General features: G+C 45.8%; 1 protein-coding gene across 2 annotated transcripts; it reads right to left on the bottom strand.

Annotated features, from left to right (window-relative positions):
- Window positions 1-1740: 1740 nt before the first annotated feature.
- pdcd2 (programmed cell death 2) lies at window positions 1741-9651 on the bottom strand. 2 transcript variants are annotated; one of them, XM_085981557.1, is made up of 5 exons: window positions 9104-9638; window positions 5077-5214; window positions 4310-4425; window positions 2844-2957; window positions 1741-2274 (listed from the first exon to the last, which is right to left on the bottom strand). In XM_085981557.1, exons 1-5 carry the CDS (start codon window positions 9612-9614, stop codon window positions 2113-2115), a joined length of 1041 nt encoding a protein of 346 aa, XP_085837683.1. In that variant the 5' UTR covers window positions 9615-9638; the 3' UTR covers window positions 1741-2112. The 2 variants fall into 2 exon arrangements, with proteins under 2 accessions (XP_085837683.1, XP_085837684.1); XM_085981558.1 differs by lacking the exon at window positions 2844-2957 and having other exon boundaries at window positions 9104-9651.
- Between the last annotated feature and the right edge of the window lie 11392 nt (window positions 9652-21043).

The following is a 21043-nucleotide window of genomic DNA, read 5'->3' as shown; positions in this document are numbered from 1 at the left end:
AAGAAGACCAAGGTAACAGGCCTCAATGACTATCGACCCGTGGCTCTAACACCTATAGCCATGAAGTGCCTGGAAAAGCTGGTCATGACACACAAACAGCATCGTCCTCGACTCCTTGGACCCGTTCCAGTTCGTATACAGGGCGAACAGGTCTGTGGACGATGCCATCTCCCTAACACTACACACTGCCCTGGAACACCTAGACAGGAGGGACACTTACGTCAGACTGTTGTTCATTGACTACAGCTCTGCATTTAATACTATTGTTCCCTCCAAGCTGGTCCTGAAACTGAGGGACCTAGGCCTGGGCACCCCCATCTGCAATTGGATTCTGGATTTCCTGACTGGCAGGCCTCAAGTGGTGAAAATAGGGAACAACACCTCATCCACTCTGGTCCTCAACACCGGAGCGCCACAAGGCTGCTGCCTCAGTCCTTGGCTGTACTCTGTTTACACATGACTGTACAGCCATACACAGCAACAACCGGATCATCAAGTTTGCCGACAACACCACAGTAATTGCCCTGATAAGCAACAACGACGAGACGGAGTACAGAGATGAGATAGTCCAGCTGATGAGATGGTGCAATAACCACAACCTTGCCTTGAACGTTGGCAAGACTAAGGAGCTCATCGTGGACTTCAGAAGCCACCAAGGGAACCACCGCCCCATCAGCATAGACGGGACACCAGTGGAAGTCGTCAGTTGCTTCCGATTCCTGGGACTGCAGATCTCCGATGACCTGGCCTGGAACCACAATACTGAGGCTATGCTGAAGAAGGCACACCAGCGCCTCTACCCTCTACGGTGCCTGAGGAAATGCGGCATAAGCACACAGTGGCTTGTGAACTTTTACTGCGGCACCATAGAGAGCGTCCTGACGGGTGGTGTCAATGTGTGGTATGGTAACACCACTGCACAGGACAGGAAAGCCATCCAAAGGGTTGTGAGGGCGGCAGAAAAGATCATCGGGTGTGCACTTCTGTCCATCGAGGAGATCTTCCAGACCAGGTGTCGGAACAAGGCCCGCTCCATCATCCAGGACCCCAATCACCCTGGGCACGAACTGTTCTCCCTCCTGCGGTCCGGCCGTCAGTACCGCAGCACCCGAACCAGGACCAGCAGGTTCAAGAACAGTTTCTACCCACAGGCAGTGCGCCTACTGAACTGCTAACCGCACTGCCCCACATATCATAATCACATTCTCTCCCCCCCCCCCCCAAACCCTGGAACTGTATATCACATGAACCGTGAGCGCACAAGAACATTCTTGATCACTGGACTGTGTGCACACAGGACCCTTGTACCTCAACCTTAACTTATAACTCATTTGTACATTGCACACTGCATTTTAACTTATACTTATATTATACTTATACTACCATATACTTATCATATTACTATTATTACTTCCAGTGGTAATAGAGGCCTTTTGCACTATTCATCATATCCTGCAACTTGGACTGTCATTGCTATACTTATTTGCTTATTGTTTCTATATACTTGTTTTTACTTTTGCTTTTTATATTTATATACTTATATTGTGGGAGTGAGCATTCCATTGTACCAGTTACATATGGCAATAAAATAATCTTGAATTCAACTGTGGGGGCAGCCTGTGACCTGTCGTCCCTCCCCAAGCACAGGGCTGTTCGGTCTATTTAAAATTTAATTTTCCTTTTGCTCTTTTCTACCTACCCGTAAAACATCAAGACCGCAGGTTAAAAAGACACAGCAAATTGTATTAGTACATTACTCATTTATTTCTGTACAGTATCTTACAATTTCCTTTCTCAACACAACTTTTACAAGCAGATAGTAAATATGCCTGGAAATGTCAGCTCCATTGATTTTAAAGGATAACAATGTTCCCCTTGGATCAAATAGTCAGTGGGAATTGCTAAAAGAACTTGTTGTATAAAATCGCAAAATGTGGGCAAAGGGCCAGTGAGCTCACGTTCTCCCCCCACCAGCTCTCTCCCCAAGCAGCACAAACGACTTTCCGGCTGCAAGAGGTTGTGGTGTTGCTGGGGGATAGAACGCTGTAACATTTGTGAATACTTTTGAAACCTTTAAAACAATGGGTGGTCCTGTTCATGTGCAGTGAACGATTACAGCTGATCTGCAGAGAAATCCTGTTTCCAGAGAAACTCTGGACTGTACTCGTTTCCATGGTCACAGCTTTGTTCACAGGTGTAAACAACAAGTGTTCCCCAGTCCAAGCTCTCTCCAAGGTGATCCACTTTCAGCTGGTTAAGCAACTGTGGCATCACCTGAAATAAAAAGATCAATGTAAATTAGTGGCGGCAAGTGAAACCGCTTCGTCATTGTCAAATATATTAAACTGGATCAATCAAACCAGAATAAAGCTTTATTGTTTTGTAGTTTTTCACCATGCCGATGCTGCAAACTTAAATTAGGCCCACCTCCTTTTGATACAAATTCCCTGACCAGCAATAATCCTGTATAAAAGGAAACATTCTAGTGTACACAGCCACAATCAATATTTCCTTATTGTTTAGTTAAGCTTGATTGTATAGTGTGCAGTACCTGCCCCTTTGTGATGTTGGAATGTAGAGTTCAATTTGTGTGAAATCATCATCTCAAAAAACTATTACTGACTAGATTAGACCATAAGCCACAAGTCAGAATACAGTGATATGAAACTCAATTTGGTACAAGCACAAAACTAGTTTTAAATATAAACCATAACTGTTTTCTTTGGAGCAGAACCTTCATTGTATCCTTGTGATGTACAAGAGACAAACTCCTGAACCTTAACTGCCTTGTTGGCCATTAACTTGTCTGATCCGTCTGTAGTTAAACGGAGAATAATTCATACCTGAAATTCAAATTCACGCTGGGCCCCACATGAGCAGTTGGGAATATTGGTATCAGAGGGAATGTTCTCCCCAGACACCCACAATGGGCTTCCTCCTCTGCAGTAACGCAGCACCTACAACAAGGACCAGAGAGAAAGTACAGAACGCACACACACTACATAAAGTTTCATCTTGTCGTTTCAGTTTATATCAGACCTAGTATTTACTGAACAGCTACTCACAGGTGTTGGTGCAAATGTCATTTTGCTGCTGCAGCCATTTCTAAACATTAATTTCGCAGTAAGATAAATAAGGACAATATTTAGGTCTCACTCGAAGCACTGACATTTCAACATCAATTAACAAAATCTAAATTAAATTCTATTTATTTGACCAGCAGTAAATGGTGACCATTATTTTCATTATTTGGGGAAAGAGCAGGGGTGTGGGACTAATTGGATAGCCCTTTCAAAGAGCAGCACAGGCATAATGGGCTGTATGATTTCTATAAAGACCCCTCCCACCCTGCAGTGGACAAAATGGAAGGTGAGAACTGTAGCTGTGATGTGACTGATCTCCCACTCTATCCTCACATATAAAATGGACCCCCTCTTACCCTCTGCCATTTTAACCCTTGTGTATATTCAGTATATAACGGGGTTGTTATGCTGCAAGTCAGTGCAATGAAGATTACTGCTCTGCATCATGACACCAGTTTAAATAAGGATTGAAGAAGAAAACTCCCTTTAGCAGAAACTTGTACGTGTTAATATCCTGTCCATACCCAGATGTGAATAATGGCCACTGGTCCTGGCAGGCAATTGCCATACCCCAGCAGAATAGCGGGGCGGGGGGGAGAGAGAGAAAGAGAGGAGGGGAACGCTGCAGATTTTCCCCACAGCTGGTGGCACTGAGGCTAACCAGTGCAGCCACTCACTCCATCCCCCCACCAAAAAATATTGAGCTGGGGTTGGCCTGTGGGGTTCAGTACTATACCATGCAGGGCATTTATCCATCGCAATCCCAACATCACATGCATCATAAAAGTCAATGGTTATTTTTAGTTTTGACAGTTACAGGTCATCTGTCACCCACATTATAGAAGTCCATTAATTTTATTACTGGTGCACAAACATGGCATAAATCAGATTATTGACTTGGCAGCAGTGGTGTATAGTTAATTAATCACCCTGACATGGGGAAGCAGGTAATCCACTCACCCTTAGGTGCAGAATTTATTAGGGAGTCGGTGAAATTATTCAGGGTACAGGAGCCTAGTGGTTCTGCACTCGCAACCCAGAGGTCATGAGTTCAAATCCCACCAGGGCAAGTTGTGAAACTGAACTTAATAAATGGGTAATTTGTGGGCTGGCACTAGAAGAGGAGCATGCACAATGAAAACTGATTATCATAGAAAACCAAATGGTTCACAAATGTCCTTCAGGGAGGGAAACCTGCCACCCCCTCCCCCAGACGTGACATGTACCTGATCGGGCGCCAGTGCTATCCTCCTCTTGAACTTAGCGAAGATCCGGTCTTCATTCGTCTCGTGTTTTGCCATGGCCTCCAACTCCTGCTCGTCCAGGGCCTCAGTCATGCAATCTGAACACAACACCTACATGAGTTATTAAAACTCATTGACCCTCCATCCTGCTTCCATACTGAGTGGTTGCAGAGCAGGGCCGTGCACCAAGGCACTTTTCCTGCACACTGTCAAACACCAAAACGCAACTGGAAAGGAAGTACAGGAACAATCCAGCTGAGCAGTTACTTTGCTGCCCAGGGCTCGGAGATGACTGTTAGGATTTCTTGTATGCAGGTTTTGGGGAAAAGGGAATAAAAGTCCTTTTATTTATGTCCCATTCCTGAATCTACACCCGATTAAGGATAAAAATAGGTCAGGGTATCTTCTGCCGTTACATGTTAATCGAGAGCAAATTATAAATAACAATAACCTGTATTACACACGCTGGCGCTGGTAAACTAAGCAGGAGCGGAGCAGCCACTGAACAGTAAATGAATGTCAGAGGTAGAATGGAGACTTTGGGACACAAGTGGACAAGTCACTGACACCAAAACCAGTCTTGCTGATGTTTTCCTTTAACTTCAGTTTCCCAGTTTACAACCATCTTTGATTTTAAAGGCTTTGCGTGAGATTCTTTATAATTCTGCACTCTACTAATTAACTCAGCACAATACCAAACTGCAGTAGTTAGTTAATACAAGTTAACTGTTAATCCAGTCTTCACTTACCACTGTCTGCTGCCGACAGGGATTCCATACACTCTGTAAGATCTTCCAGCTTTTGACCCTCTGAGTCCTCGAGCTCCATCACCAGCTCCAACTCCGGGAAAAGGATGTTGAGAGATGACAAACTGCTGCCTGCATCACCTGCAGAAACAAGACCGGAGGGTATAACCAACAAACCACTAGAGGACATTGCACCATTGTTCAAAAAGGGAGAAAGGGATAGACAGAGTAATTACAGGCCAATCAGCCTAACCTGTGGGCAAATTGTTGGAAAAAATTCTGAGGGACAGTATTAATCATCATTTAGAAAGACACAGATTAATCAAGGACAGTCAGCATAGATTTGTAAAGGGAAGGTTGTGTCTAACTTAATATGATAGAATTTTTTGAGAAGGTTACAAGGAGGGTCGATGAAGGTAGCATGTTTGATGTAGTCTGCATGGATTTTAGCAAGACTTGACAAGGCCCCACGTGGCAGACTTGTCAGGAATAAAAAAAACATGGAATCCAAGGGAAAGTGGCAAGTTGGATCTAAAAGTGGTTCAGTGGCAAGAAGCAAAAGGTAATGGTCAATGGATGTTTGTGATGGAAAACTGTTTCCAGTGGGATTCCACAGGGCTCAGTACTAGGTCCCTTGCTTTTTGTGGTATACAATGACTTGGACTTCAATGTAGGGGGCATAAGTGGTGTATTTGGACTTTCAGAAGGCTTTCGATAAGATCCCGCATAAGAGATTAGCGTTTAAAGTTAAGGCACATGGGATTGGGGGCAAGGTACTGACTTGGATAGAGAACTGGTTGGCAGACAGGAAGCAAAGAGTTGGAATAAACGAGTCTTTTTCTGAGTAGCAGGCAGTGACTAGTGGGGTACCACAGGGATCGGTCCTAGGACCCCAGCTATTCACAATATATATTAATGATCTAGACAAGGGAACTAGATGACACAAAGCTGGGTGGGCGTGTGTGCTGTGAGGAGGATGCTGAGAAACTCCAGTATGATTTGGACAGGTTGGGTGATTGGGCAGATGCAGTATAATGTGGATAAATGCGAGGTTATCCACTTTGGTGGCAAAAACAGGAAGGCAGATTATTATCTGAACGGCAATAGATTGGGAAAAGGGGAAGTGCAACGAGAACTGGGTATCCTTGTGCACCAGTCGCTGAAGGTAAGCATGCAGGTGCAGCAGGTGGTTAAGAAGGCAAATGGTATGTTGGCCTTCGTAGCGAGAGGGTTCGAGTACAGGAACAAGGATGTCTTGCTGCAGTTGTACAGGGTCTTGGTGAGACCACACCTTGAGTATTGTGTGCAGTTTTGGTCACCTTATCTGAGGAAGGATGTTCTTGCCATGGAGGGAGTGCAGCGAAGATTCACCAAACTGATACCTGGGATGGCAGGAATGACGTATGAGGAGAGATTGGGTCGATTGGGCTTATACTCGCTGGAGTTTAGAAGAATGAGAGGGGATCTCATTGAAACTTATAAAATTCTAACAGGACTAGATGCAGGAAGGATGTTCCTGATGGCGGGGGAGTCCAGAACCAGGGGTCACAGTCTAATGATAAGGGGTAAGCCATTTAGGACAGAGATGAGGAGGAATTTCTTAACCCAGAGTGGTGAACCTGTGGAATTCTTTACCACAGAAGGCAGTTGAGGCTAATTCATTACATATATTCAAGAAGGAGTTAGATATATTTCTTAAAGGCTAAAGGGATCAAGGGATATGGTACTGAGTTTGGATGATCAGCCATGATCTCATTGAATGGCGGAGTAGGCTTGAGGGGCCGAATGGCCTACTCTTGCTCCTATCTTCTATCTATGTTTCTATAATTAAGAAGTTTGTTGGTGATACAAAAATTGGCCATGTGGTTGATAGTGAGGAAGAAAGCTGTAGACTGCAGGAAGATATCAATGGACTGGTCAGTAAAAGTAAATTCAATCCAGAGAAGTGTGAGGTAATGCATTTGGGGAGGGCCAACAAGGTAAGGGAATAAACAATAAATGGTAGGATACTGAGAAATGTGGAGGGACCTTGGAGTGCGTGTCCACAGATCCAGGACAGGTAGATCAAGGTGGTTAAGAAGGCATGCAGGACACTTTCCTTATTAGGCAAGCACAGAATATAAGAGCAGGGCGGTTATGCTTGAACTGTACAAAGTACTAGTTAGGCCAAAGCTAGAGTACTGTGTTTTGAAGTGTCTGTGTTTTAGGCAGTCCCTCGGAACCAAGGATGACTTGCTTCCACATTAAAAATGAGTTCGCAGGTGACTGATGAGTCCAATACGGGACCTAATCTCTGTGACAGGTGGGGCAGACAGTGGTTGAAGGGGTGGGGTGCTTGGGTTGACTTGCGCTGCCTGCGCTTGCTCCCAGTGAAGAGACTCGAGGTGTTCGGCACCTTCCCAGATGCTTCTCCTCCACTTTGTGCGGTCTTGGGCCAGGGATTCCCAGGTGTCGGTGGGGATGTTACACTTTTTCAAGGAGGCTTTGAGGGTGTCCTTGAAGCGTTTCCTCTGCCCACCTGGGGCTCTCTTGCCGTGCCGTGCCGGAGCTCCAAATAGAGCGCTTGTTTTGGGAGTCTCGTATCGGGCATGCGGACAATGTAACCCGTCCATCGGAGCTGATTGAGCGTGGTCAGAGCTTCGCTGCTGGCCTGAGCAAGAACACTGACGTTGGTGCACCTATCCTGCCAATGGATTTGCAGGATCTTGCGGAGGCAGCGTTGGTGGTACCTCTCCAGTGCTTTGAGGTGCCTGCTGTACATGGTCCATGTCTCTGAGGCATACAGCAGGGCAGGTATCACTGCTGCCCTGTAGACCACGAGCTTAGTGCCGGGTTTGAGGTCCTGGTCTTCAAACACTCTCTTCCTCAGGCGACCGAAGGCTGCACTGGCACACTGAAGGCGGTGTTGGACTTCGTCGTCGACGTCTGCCCTTGTTGACAGTAGGCTCCCGAGGTATGGATCCTCTGTCATCGAATTACAGTATGCAGACGATGCTTGCGTCTGCGCTCACTGAGGTCGAACTCCAAACCATCGTAAACACCTTCACCGAAGCATACGAGAGCATAGGCCTTACACTAAACATCCGTAAGACAAAGGTCCTCTACCAACCTGCCCCCGCCACACAGTGTTGCCCCCCGATTATCAAAATCCACGACAAGGCCTTGGATAACGTGGACCACTTTCCAGTACTGTGTACAGTGCTGGTCACCACATTACAGAAAAGACGTGATTGCACTAGAGGGTACAGAGGCGATTTACGAGGATGTTGCCAGGACTGAAGAATTTTAGCTATGAGGAAAGGTTGGATAGGCTGGGGGTGTTTTCTTTGGAATAGAGGGAGGTTTAACTGAGGTGTATAAAATTATGAGGGCTTAGATAGGAAGGATCTATTTCCCCGAGCAGAGAGGTCAATAACGAGGGGGCATAGATTAGAGTGTAGCAAACTTTTTTCACCCAGAGGGTGGTGGGGGTCTGGAACGCAGTGACTGAATGGGTGGTAGAGGCAGAAACCCTCATCACATTTAAAAAGTACTTGGATATACACTTGAAGTGCCATAACCTACAAAGCTATGGACTAAGAGCTGGAAAGTGGGATAAGGCTGGATAGCTTTTTCAGCCAGCAGACATGATGGGTCGAATAGCCTCTTGCTGTGCCGTAAATTTCTATGATTCTATGAAAGGAAGGATAATAACCAACTCAGCACCACTACAGGAGGGGACCAACCACAGCCTTAGGGCAGTAAGGAAACAGGGGACTCGGGTTCCCAACCCTCCCGCTCTGGGCGGGAGTCTACCGGAATGGGCCATTAGTCTCCCGGGCGCTGCTTTTGGCAACTCGGGGAAAACGGTCTCCCCGGGTCTTGGGAAATTGCCCGAGGCCCGAGAGACACACTGGGGGCGTGGCCCAATTGCCGGGTTAGCGGATTACCGCTAGTTACTGGTAGACTGTCGGTGAGTTAGTGTTTTGCTGCTGGTTGGCGGCGGTGATCCCCGGGCTCGGGTGCCGGGCTCCCCCGCTCCGTCACTCACCCGGCTGGCCACACTCCGCTCGGTGCCCCGCTCTCCAATCCGCACTCTGATGCTCCTTCCCGCAGTAATGGGCCCGGCGGCAGCGGGAGCAGCTCTTGGGGCCAGAGGCGCCGCATACGCGGCACAGCCGGAGCCCGGGGCCGGGCCGGAGCGGGGAGTCGGGCTCGGCCGGGTAGAAGTCGTTGATCCGCCCCAGCTGGCTCCGGAACACGGCGAAGCGGCGGCTCGGGCAGGCCGGGAGCGCGCAGCAGAAGAGCAGGAGCGCGCGGTGGAAGGCGCGGCCCCGCGGCGCGTACACCTGCAGCAGGAAACGCAGCGGCTGCGCACACCCGCCGCATCGCACCCGCTCGGGGCCCGGGAGCTGCAGGCTCAGCCAGGCCGGCCGCCCGCCCACCTTACTGGGGAACTGCGAGCTCACCAGCCGCGCCGGGGCCGCCGGTTCCACGAAGCCCAACTCGACCGAGCCCGAGGCCCCGCCGCTCAGCGCCATCGCTAGGCCCGGCTCCGTCATTGCTACGTCACTTCCGCCTGCCTTCGATTGTTACTTCCGTCTGTTGACGTCACGTCCGCCATGTTTTTGGGTCATTTTGCATTGCCTCCGCGGAAGTGTCCATCGGTTTAAACCTTCCCCCCGGATACACAGAGTCACTGCGCGTGGTTGACTGTCCTGTTTAGTGCAGCTCCCTCACTCTCACCCGCTGCATCTCACCCACAACCTCTGACCCCTAACTTTGGCCAAAGTGGAGTGGGGTCAATTTCAGTTTCTACATTTCGTTTCCTGGTGAAAATAAACCATCGATCTGGTCACAACTATCTGCAACTGTTGGAGACACTCAGCAGGTCACAGCAACAACTGTGGAGAGAGCAGAGGATTTAACATTTAATCCTTCGCCTGTTCTCTGCAACGATGCTGACTGACCAGCTGCGTTTCAGAGTGTTTGAAGACAGTGGATGATCAGAGTTTGTATTCGAGAAACTCACCCCCATCCCCTCCACTCCAGCACAGTTATAACAAGTGATGAATAATTTAATGGTGGTGGCTTTGCAGTTCAGCACAACGGGCTCATCAGGAAAGTATACCATTGCAATGGCAGCGGGGACCCAGCCTTCGATCACCTCCTGGACCCCCATTTGAGCAGGAATCGCAATATTTTGACATTTTCAAATGTTGACCTCTGGTATTATACAGAACCCAGACCCAGTTTGTTCAAAACTTCTTCTGACTTACATTTTGCTGCTTTGACTGTTGTAGTTCAACATCCCATTGGCTTTGCTGATTGCTGCTCGGCCTTGGTTGCACAGGTTTAGTGTTGATTGTGATGTAAGCCCCCAAAGTGCGGACCAAGTGATATACAAGGTCGACGTCACCGGCTTGTTGCAAGAAAGACAGACCAAATAATTGAAGTCACAACGGTTTATTCAGGCCTGGGGAGAACTTCTCATGTCCCTACGCGAGTTCAAATTCCAACGAGCCTCTCAAAAATCCACATAGTTATACACATTTTGCCAGCCATCCCTCCTCGGAGATTCAATCAATTAAAAAGTTTACACATTAATCACTATCCGGGAGTAGCTGTTCATACAGAGTTAACACATAGTATAACTTTCGTTTCCCTGTAAATGAGTCATGCCTGGCCTGCTCATTTTCCTGGAAATGAGTCATGCCTCTCTTGCCTCTAAGTTTCATTTCCCGAAAATGAGTCATGCCAGTCTTGCCTCTAAGTTTCATTTTCCTCTGAACTGGCAGGCTTCATTTCTCTGTAAGTCAAACATATGGGTGATTAGTATACTTCATCCTCGAACATTCTGTGGCTTTGCCTGTTATAAACCTGCTTTTCTGCAGGTGAATCCTGTTTGTCTTGCCCTTTTATGTCCAATTTTTAATATCTTACTTCAGTCCCCCCCTTTTGACCTTTTGGACAATTGTTCCAATACAGGTCAACATGTATTTCCACTTCCTGGTGTCTACCTGAGCATGCACTCTCTGGCCTTCTACCAGTCTAAGTTATACATGTGTATATATGCTATCAATCTGGAGGCCGACCTCCCCCCACGCGGTATGGTGGTCTTTCCTTTATGGTGGTCTTTCCTTTATGCATTCATTCCGGTGTAACCATTCCCGGGGCCCCTTAGACCCTGCATTAATGGTTTAGGCTTTCTGTTCAAGCTTGTCCCTCATTCCCGCATCGGGTGTGTGACGTGCCCATTTGAGACTGTCATCACTCACCAATCCTCATTCACCACTCCTCCTTCTGCCACCTCCGTCTTACGGTTGGCCGGCCCGGTCATTAATTACCATGCCCAATTAATCCCTTGTAATTTCAGGGCTTCAGATCAAGTCCTACACCATTTGCCTTGGAGAGGTGGAGGAGTTTTCCATAATTAACTTCTCAACCTCCCTCCCTTTAGTTTCAGCTTCTGTCACGGCACCAATTTTGGCTTTACTCACTCTGGTGCAGAGGCACTTGAGCAGCAAAAATACACAATATATTGTAATAACAATCATGAGGAATATCATTATGCCTTGTATCACTGAGGCACCCAACGTCCCCAACCATCCTGATCCCCAATTATCAAAATAGGAGGAGGTGGGGGAGTTTCCTCTAACTTAGGAATTGTCTTGGGCTCTGGTATGACATAAGTTTCAACCTCTTTATTAAGTCCCTTATTATCAAGTGACCAGGTTTTCTTTTCCTGTGGTCTTGGTGGGTGTATATATTAATGTCCTATCTGTGTAGGTATCTTTAGATCAAAACAAAAGTTTGGTTGGGGAATGGGACAAGTCATATCTTGATATTCATATTTCTGTTCAATTGTGGTGACACAAAATGTCCCGTTGTTCCTTGGTGCTACCCTTGTCCGGTGTATCCCCCTTGGGTGTACCTCAAGGGTGCAATTGGTGATTTTTGTAAATCTGCATTCGGATGTGTCTCCCTCGGTGGGGGTGTGTGCACACCCATGTCCTTCCCTTGTGGTGGCACCTGTCCATTACCACCCCCCTTAAGGTTCCATTCTTCTGGTTATTATCTTCATCCCTTTCCCAAAATGCCTTGGTAGGGACATCATGATATTTAACCCAACTCTCCCTTTGTACCTCTCCTATATTAATCATGTCGTATAGGGGCTGTCCCTCTTCTGGGAGTTGTGGGATGGCCAGTACAAAGCCAATCATCTTAGTCCATGGGGTCAGACAATTGCCTGCCTAGTATACTTGTCCCATTTTATGCCCCTTACATAGGCTTTTATTTGTGTCAAGCCAAGGTTCCAGATCCTCATTAGTAATCCAATCAGGGATCTGTCCATTATTAATTTGCCTCATGTTATGCTGAGCATTCGACAATAGCCATGAGCCATACATGGCACATATTAGTTCCTTATGGGTTTGGCGAGAAGCATTATTAAGTCGATCAATAATTGTATTGATTGTTTCTGCATGGGGGGGCTACTATCTCTTCCACCCCCAACAATTGCATTATTGTTTGTTTTCCTGACAGTGCCAATTGCTGGCTATTTCCGGTAGCTTGTTTTAGTAACTTCTCTATTTTCGCTTGTAGTTCTTCTACTCCTTCGTTTACTCCTTCTATGTCCAAGCTATTAACTGTTGCTAACCCGGCCGCATACCCTGCTCCGGCCATTTCCAATACTCCCCATTTCTTACGTCTTTGTAAGATAGATTTTCCCTGTGGACACTCTAATTGTTTTACCCACAGGGAGTTCCATATTTGTTTTGTATGATTGTTACACATCACGGGCATCTCAAAAGTACTCATATTAATGGCAAGCTTAATAGCTCTATGTGCCACACTAAAATACACCTCATCCTGTGTTTTCCTTAGTACTAATCCCCCTCAACAACGGCAATACTTATGTTCATCCTGAGGATCAAGGCGAGGACGTTCCACCTCATTCCGGACGTCCAATGTTCCTGTAATTACAAAAAGGGGGCTGGTCATCACCAGCCAATTAGAATTATTCTACTCTTATCTGTTCTATCGGTTCAAAATGCTGTACATCTGGTTCATTTCTTGTTCTGTGGCTCTGTCTCCAGACATACCTGAAGATGCAAACTATGGCATATAACATTATCATCATACACAGCCCTATCATTGATATATGTAGTAACTCCCCTTCCCATTCTTTATACCTTCTAGCATACTCCTCACTCTGCTCAAAAGGATCAAATCATAATTTTCCTTCTATCACTGTGGGGAAATATTAACTTAACATTAAGAAACTTAAATTTAATAATGTCCAATATCTTTAAATTTTATTCAGTAATACTGAAGTTGTTGCTTGGTGAACTTAAACAGCTGTCAGTGGAAAGGGTTAACTCCTTTGCAGGCTTTTGAAGGTGGAGCAAAACATTATTGCGTCATTTCACGTAACTTTAAAAAAAAATTCCTGATCGAATAAGACAGTTGTGTTTTCACACTTTAACCAAACATGAACACTTGATTCCCTTTCTCAGCTGCCCGGTTAGCTGCCTCAACTGCCCATGCATTGCCCTGTTGGTGTCGGTCAGTAATCTTCTTGTGTGCTTTAATTTATTATTGCACACTCTTTGGGTAGGAGAGAGGCTCCTACTAATTCCTTGATTATATTCTCGTGTCTTATGGGTCCTCCTCCTGATATCATATATCCTTGCCTACTCCAGGCTACCATGTAATCAGGCACCACCCCAAAGGCATACCGACTATCTGTATATGTTTACACTTTTTCCTTTGGCTAACCTCAGGGCTTCGGTGAGAGCCACCAAGTCTGCTACCTGAGACGATAGGCTTCCTTCTAGCCGACTTCCCTTTTAACCTGTCCGTTGCCATTGTAATGATCCTTATTGTGGTAGTTATAGATGTGGAATGGCCTATTCTGGTCTGGTAATCCCAGGGCAGGAGCACTTACGAGGGCTTGTTTCACTTTACAAAAGCTGCTTCATGGTTGGGGCCCCAGTCCACCAGCTCCTGGGATGGTTTCCCCCCCTTTGATCAAATCCTGTATAGGCTGGGCCATTTCTGCATATTCTGGGATAAAGTTCCGGCAATAATTAAATAGCCCTAATGCCGCCCCTCCCCTCTCTGGTGCAGTCCCTTCCTGCTGTTTTCTCTAGCTGCTTGTAAGCACGCAGCCAGTGATTGCGTGCTGCTCCGCTTGGTCCTAATGCCCCTCTTATCTGTCTTCGGGCATTTGTCTCTTCCCTTGTGTTATTATGTATCCTAGGTAGATTACTTCGTCCTTCCCTACCTGTACCTTTCTAGAGTTTACCTTTAGTCCCACATTCTGTAAGGCTCCCAGTACCGTAGTCAATTAAATATTGTAGAGGGACCTGCCACTATCGAATGTTCTTGCGGAGTGGAGTTATCTTATTCAATTCGGACTACACCAATTTACACCAACCAGAATTTCACTGTGGCCACAATGAAAGCCTGGTTTTAATAAGTTAATTTACCTCATAACTCCAAGGTTAAATCTTAGACTGAAACTTAATCTTTTGTTAAACAAACTTTTTGTTGCTCTTCAGTTTTTTCACACCAGCTTAACTTAAATTGTAGTAGGTTTTTTTTCATTCTGGGGGCACAATCTTATTCGCACATTCTCAAAACTTCCAAAATCCAAGACAAGACAAAAGGGTTAAATGCTATTTTTTTAACACAGAGAAGTGGGTGGAGCTAAAACACACAGCAGACATTTTTTTTTAAGGACAGACTTTCAGACAAAGGAATATTGTAACCTCTTAAACATTCATAGTCAGGAAAACTTTCACACTTTAACACACAATTTCATACAACCTGAAATTCCAGCATATTTTTAAGGTTCCTTTCACTCAGCAAATCTTGTGTTTTATTTGTCTTGGTACAGATGCTAATAACTTCCATGTTGGTAAAGCTTTAAGTTTATCTTTTTTTTTCTTTTTAAATCGGTAACTCAGCAGCTTTCCCTGGCTTTCCAAATCCGTTTGTTTGTTTTTCTTTGCGGAGTTTTCAAATTGGTTAGCCTGCAAATTAGATCTTTTTCTTTCTTTATCTCTCCCTTCTGTTTCGGTTCCTTACATTGTTTCTGGTAACAAGCTAAGATTACCATTCCCCCTTTTCCCTCTTTATCTTTGGTTTGTCCCCTCCACCAAGCCCTTTGGCTCTCTGCACCGTCTTTTTAAATTTTTTTATCTACCAGGAATCGGGTTATAGAACCAGGTCCCCCCACAGTGGGGAATCCTCCTTTTCATCTTTTTTTTTCATGATTCTAAATTCACTCATCTCACTTTATATATCTAATACTTAATTCACGTTGTTGGTAAATTAGGTTTGTACGCTACGTTGTTCGCCACTATAGCATTAACTTAGTTAGTTCCTTACTTCCTGTCAATCACTCCATTTCGTTCCACACACACACCAACCCTTTAGTCACGAGGTTCTGATACTGTGGGGTCTGTGTCTCCCTACGTCCTACTTGATCCTGGCCATCACGTGGGACTACTGTCCTCTTAATTCCGACTCAGGCTAGGCGTTTGGGACAGACCTCACCCTTGTCCGTTTTAACCTCTTTGTGACTATTGAGTTATTTCATTAACTCACGATTGTACAATCATTCATTTACTAAGGTTTTGCCGCCTCTCGGCTTATAAGGATTTCCCGCCTCCCGGGTTAGGGGACTTACCGCCTGTCTTGTTTTGCACACTTTGTACAAAAATAATAAATTGCAGGACAATGGAGTATTACAGTTTAAACTCTTTTAATGAAGCATCAGGTCTGTAAACTTTCTCAATCAAACAGCAGCACCGTGTGGACAAGATGGAGTCAGGACCCCCGGGTCTTCTAAACAATAGCAGTCTTTACAGATGCCTGCAGGCCAATGACAACTCAGCATGTGATCACGTGAATATAATAGGTATTCCTTACAGATGCCTGCGGGCCAATGATAATTCAGTATGCAAATGTTACATCCCCTTTCTTTTAAAAGAAAAATGTTATGCATTACTTTTGAACCTTTCTTCTACATAATGTTCTCAGTAGCATCAACATATAAGTAAACTCAACATTTAACTAGCACTGAAAACATCTCAACATTTCAATAACGATGTACAGTTATTTTTTTAGGGCAGCAATCCGCCTACACCCTTTGACAGTTTACAAGTCAAGAATAACTCTAGGCTTGACCGCTCGTCGGAATGACGGTGTTGTTCCTTGCTGTTCAGGAGGTGTCTGTGATTGCGGCGGTACACCTGTCCTTCTGGGGTGCGGACGTGATACGATCGCTCAGTGTCAGCTGGCTGGATGACGACTGCTGGCTTCCAGTAGTCATGCTCCTGGATTCTGACGGATTCTCCATTGTGCAGCGGCGGCAGTAGTCTAGCTGACCTGTCATAGTATCTCTTTTGGTGTTGCTGTCTCTGTACACGTTTTGCATGCACTTGCTTGCAGCTGACGACTTGCCAGGGCCTGTCTGGGATACGGTGAGTTATCATGGGCTCTTTGACGTTTGATGGGCGGTGTTCTAGACAAATGGAACATTTTCCGACAATGTCCTCAATGTGTTTGCACATTCCAGGCCAAAACATAATGTCACGTGCTCTTTGTTTGCATTTTTCCATGCCCATATGTCCAGCATGAATTTTTGTCAACATCTCGAGACTGGTAGGAATGATGATTTTCTCCCCTTTGAGGACGATTCTGTTGATTTGTGACAGTTCGTCTCTGTGGTTCCAGAATTCAGATATGCTCTGAGGGCATTTCCTCCTTTCCTCAGGCCATCCTTCATGTATGACTTTGCTCAGCAGTGTGAGTTGTGCATCTTTCTCTGTTCCTGCTCAGATCTCCTTCAGTTTTGAGTCACTCACAGGTAAGCTGTTGTACACCATGTGCACCTGCACATCCATGCCTTCACTGAGGCTGCTGTCCTGGTAACTAAGAGACTTTCTGGAGAGCGTGTCTGCGACAGGAATGTCTTTGCCTGGACGGTGAATGATTGTGAAGTCATACTTCTGTAGCTGAAGGATCATTCTCTGTAGCCTTGGTGGGGCTGCGGCTAGTGGTTTCCTCATGATTGACTCGAGGGGCTTGTGGTCGGATTACACAATGACTAGTTAACCATGCCTAGTACTGTCTCTAGCTCTGCGCGGTTCTTCGGTGGCTCCATCTTCTTGATGGCGGAGATTTTCTCTGGATCCGGCTTAATGCCATCAGTTGAGAGGCGATGCCCGAAATAACTGATCTCGGTGGATCCGATTATGCTTTTCTCGGGGTTGAGCCGGATACCTTTCTCCCGTGATCTTTGTAGCATCGCACGGAGGTTCCTGTCATGTTCCTCTCTATTCCTGCCATAGATGAGGATGTCGTCTATGATTGTGACTACTCCGTCGAGGCCTTCATAGGTTTCGTCGCTCTTCCGCTGGAATTCATCCTGAGCTAAGACCAAATGGTAAACGCAGAAATCGGTAGCGTCCAAATGGTGTGTTGAACATTGTTAGCTTAGCTGACTCTTCCGTGAGCTTGATAGTCCAGTATCCTGATCGTGCGTCCATTACACTGAAGTAACGTGTTCCCACTAGCTTGGGTGTGATGTCATCTAGCGTTGGTAGAGGGTAGTGAGGGCGTTTGATAGCCTTGTTCAAATCTCTGGGGTCGAGACAGACTCTGAGCTTGCCTGTACGTGGTTTCTCAACCACTACTAACGCGTTGACCCACTCTGTCGGTTCTGTTTCCCCGGACGATGATTTTTGTATTCTCCATGCTCTGCAGCTCCTCCTTCAGGCGACTACGTAGAGCAAGGGGTATCCTTCACAGTGGGCAAACTACAGGGGTTGCTGCTGGGTCAAGGTGAATAGTGCATTCACCTGGGAATAGTCCGATTCCTTTGAAAACGTCAGCAAACTCCTCCATGACTGTCTGCTTCTCAACTGGTGCTGTCAATGATAGTACTAGCTTGACGAGGTCCATGTCTAAATATGCCTTTAGACCAAGCACTGGAGGTGCTTGAGTGTCAATAATGTAAAAGTTCAACATCATGTTGCTTTCTTTGTACTTGCATTTCATCACGCATGTGCCTTTTACAATGAGCTGCTCACCCCTATAGCCGGTCAGTCCGCATGAGGTGGGCTGTAGCTCACACTCATCCTTCAAGCTGTGATACTCACTCAGAGGAATTACATTAACCTGAGATCCAGTGTCTAGTTTAAACTTAAGCTCTTTGCCCTGTTTTCCTATCTCAATATCGGCAAAAGCTTGCTCAGTCTCTGAAATCTGTTTTTTCTATGACACAGAATCAATAAACAGTTGCACTGCATTTGGCTCTCTATCTGGCATTTGGCTGTCACTCACTGTGTGTACTATTTTTCCAAAAACAGTCCTGCAAACTTTAGCAAAGTGGTTCCGTTTACCACATTTAGTACATTGCCTTCCTTTGGCAGGGCAGTACTCCTTTTCTCCATGCCAGTTGTTTCCACAATATCCAGAGTTTTTGAAGCGTCTTATGTCTGTGTCGCCCATTTTTAGAACGCTCACTGTTCTTTCTGTTCTGAAACACGCTCTCTGGGCAGTGTTCTTTGGTGTGTATTTATTAACTGCGTGCACTGTCTGTTCACTCGAGCTGCCGGTTATGGTTTTCAACTGTGCTTGGGCTATCTCATGCGATCTAGCTATGTCTATAGCTTTGTCCAGCGTTAGCCCAGACCCAACATTCAAAAGTTTCTCTCTCACTTTAGCTGAATGTATTCCAAACACAATGCGGTCTCTGACCATCTCATCTTTATCTGCATATTCACAGTCTTTTACCAGCAGTTTTAACTCAGTCACGAACTGTTCAAACGACTCACTAGCTCCTTGTACTTTCTCCTGAAACTTGTACCTAGTGAATATTGTATTTGTCTTGGGCATCACATATGATTCAAAACAGTCAAAATAACTTTTCAGTACCTTTGCTTCATCCGCGGTGAGAGGTCATGTGTTAAAAATGTCTCTCCCTTTTTCTCCGATCCATAAGAGTAGATAGCTGCATTTTTCTTTCTCCCCTTTGCTTTTCAACGGACCCGAGAACATTAACTCCACGTGTTGCTTGAACTTGCACCATTCTCTATGTAAGTTCAAAGACTCCCAATTCATTCGAGGTAAGGGAGCTCCAACAATGTCCATTTCAAATCCCTGTTCTGACACCATGGCTTGTTTTGCACACTTTGTACAAAAATAATAAATTGCAGAACAACAGAGTATTACAGTTTAAACTCTTTTAATGAAGCATCAGGTCTGTAAGCTTTCTCAATCAAACAGCAGCACCGTGTGGACAAGATGGAGTCAGGACCCCCGGGTCTTCTAAATAGCAGTCCTTACAGATGCCTGCAGGCCAATGACAACTCAGCATGTGATCACGTGAATATAATAGCTATTCCTTACAGATGCCTGCAGGCCAATGATAATTCAGTATGCAAATGTTACACCGCCCGTCGGTTTACTTTTTCGGCCAGAAGGACTCGTCCTTCACCAAGTGCTAAAACAACCCGTTTAACTATTCTTTTATGAGCCGCACCTCGTGGGCCTACCAGGTTTCTAAACCCGTTTTCCGGTACCGCAGTCCGGCAGTTTTAACCGCCTTCAATTAAAGGTGTCTTTCTTGTTATGGTTCTTTTTGTACGTCGATCTTACTTGACGTCTCACCAGCAATTAACCTCTAATTTTACAGGTGGTAATTTAAACATACCTGTCTTAGGTTATCGTTGTCCGAGAGTTTTGTTCAGATCGCGTAGCACTGTTGCCTCACAGCGCCAGGGACCCGGGTTCAAATCCGGCCTCGGGTGACTGTGTGTGTGGAGTTTGCACATTCTCCCCGTGTTTGCGTGGGTTTTCTCCGGGTGCTCCGGTTTCCTCCCAGTCCAAAGATGTGCGGGTTAGGTTGATTGGCCATGATAAAAATTGACCCTTAGTGTTAGGGGGGATTAAATACATGGGGTTACAGGGTTACGGGGATAGGGCTTGGGTGGGATGGCTGTCGGTGTAGGGACCAGGTGCTAGGGTTTGGATGATCAGCCATGATCTCGTTGAATGGCGGAGCAGGCTTGATGGGCCGAATGGCCTACTCCTGCTCCTATGTTTCTATGTATCCCACCCTTGTCGGCAATTGATGTAAGCCCCCAAAGTGTGGACCAAGTGATATACAAGGTCGACATCACCGGCTTGTTGCAAGAAAGACAGACCAAATAATTGAAGTCACAACGGTTTAGTCAGGCCTGGGGAGAACTTCTCACATCCCTACGCAAGTCCAAACTCCAATGAGCCTCTCAAAAATCCACAGTTACACATTTTGCCAGCCATCCCTCCTCAGAGATCCAATCAATTTAAAAGTTTACACATTAATCACTATCTGGGAGTGGCTGTTCATACAGAGTTAACACACAGTATAAGTTTCATTTCCCTGTAAATGAGTTATGCCTGGCCTGCTCATTTTCCTGGAAATGAGTTATGCCTCTCAGGTTCAATTTCCTGGAAATGAGTTATGCCAGCCTTGCCTCTAAGTTTCATTTTCCTCTGAACGGGCAGGCTTTATTTCTCTAAGTCAAGCATATGGGTGATTAGTACACTTCATCCTCGAACATTCTGTGGCTTTGCCTGTTATAAACCTGCTTTTCTGCAGGTGAATCCGGTTTGTCTTGCCCTTTTATGTCCAATTTTTAATATCTTACTTCAGTTGTACTAAGACTCCTGGGTCTCTTTCAGCTTCATCCTTCGCTGTTTCAATCCTTGCTGTTGTTAATCTAGCTTGCCCCTGCTAGGAGAAATCGGAGCCCTACTCATGAGCTTGGGAGAGGGGAGCAAAAGGGAGAAATTCTATGTTGACAGCAGGCAAGGACAGGATGATTACCTCTCAGGGTAGATAGCTGGGCTGTTATTTTGTGTAAGGGAAGATAAACCACAACCCAATAAGATTCCAGCCCTCTTTAAAAAAAGGGAAAAACACACCACA

This window comes from Somniosus microcephalus, chromosome 3 (genome assembly GCF_052327205.1).
Source record: "Somniosus microcephalus isolate GS21.2 chromosome 3, FLI_Smic_1.0, whole genome shotgun sequence".
Lineage (NCBI taxonomy): Eukaryota > Metazoa > Chordata > Chondrichthyes > Squaliformes > Somniosidae > Somniosus > Somniosus microcephalus.
This window is presented reverse-complemented; position numbering and strand designations above follow the sequence as displayed.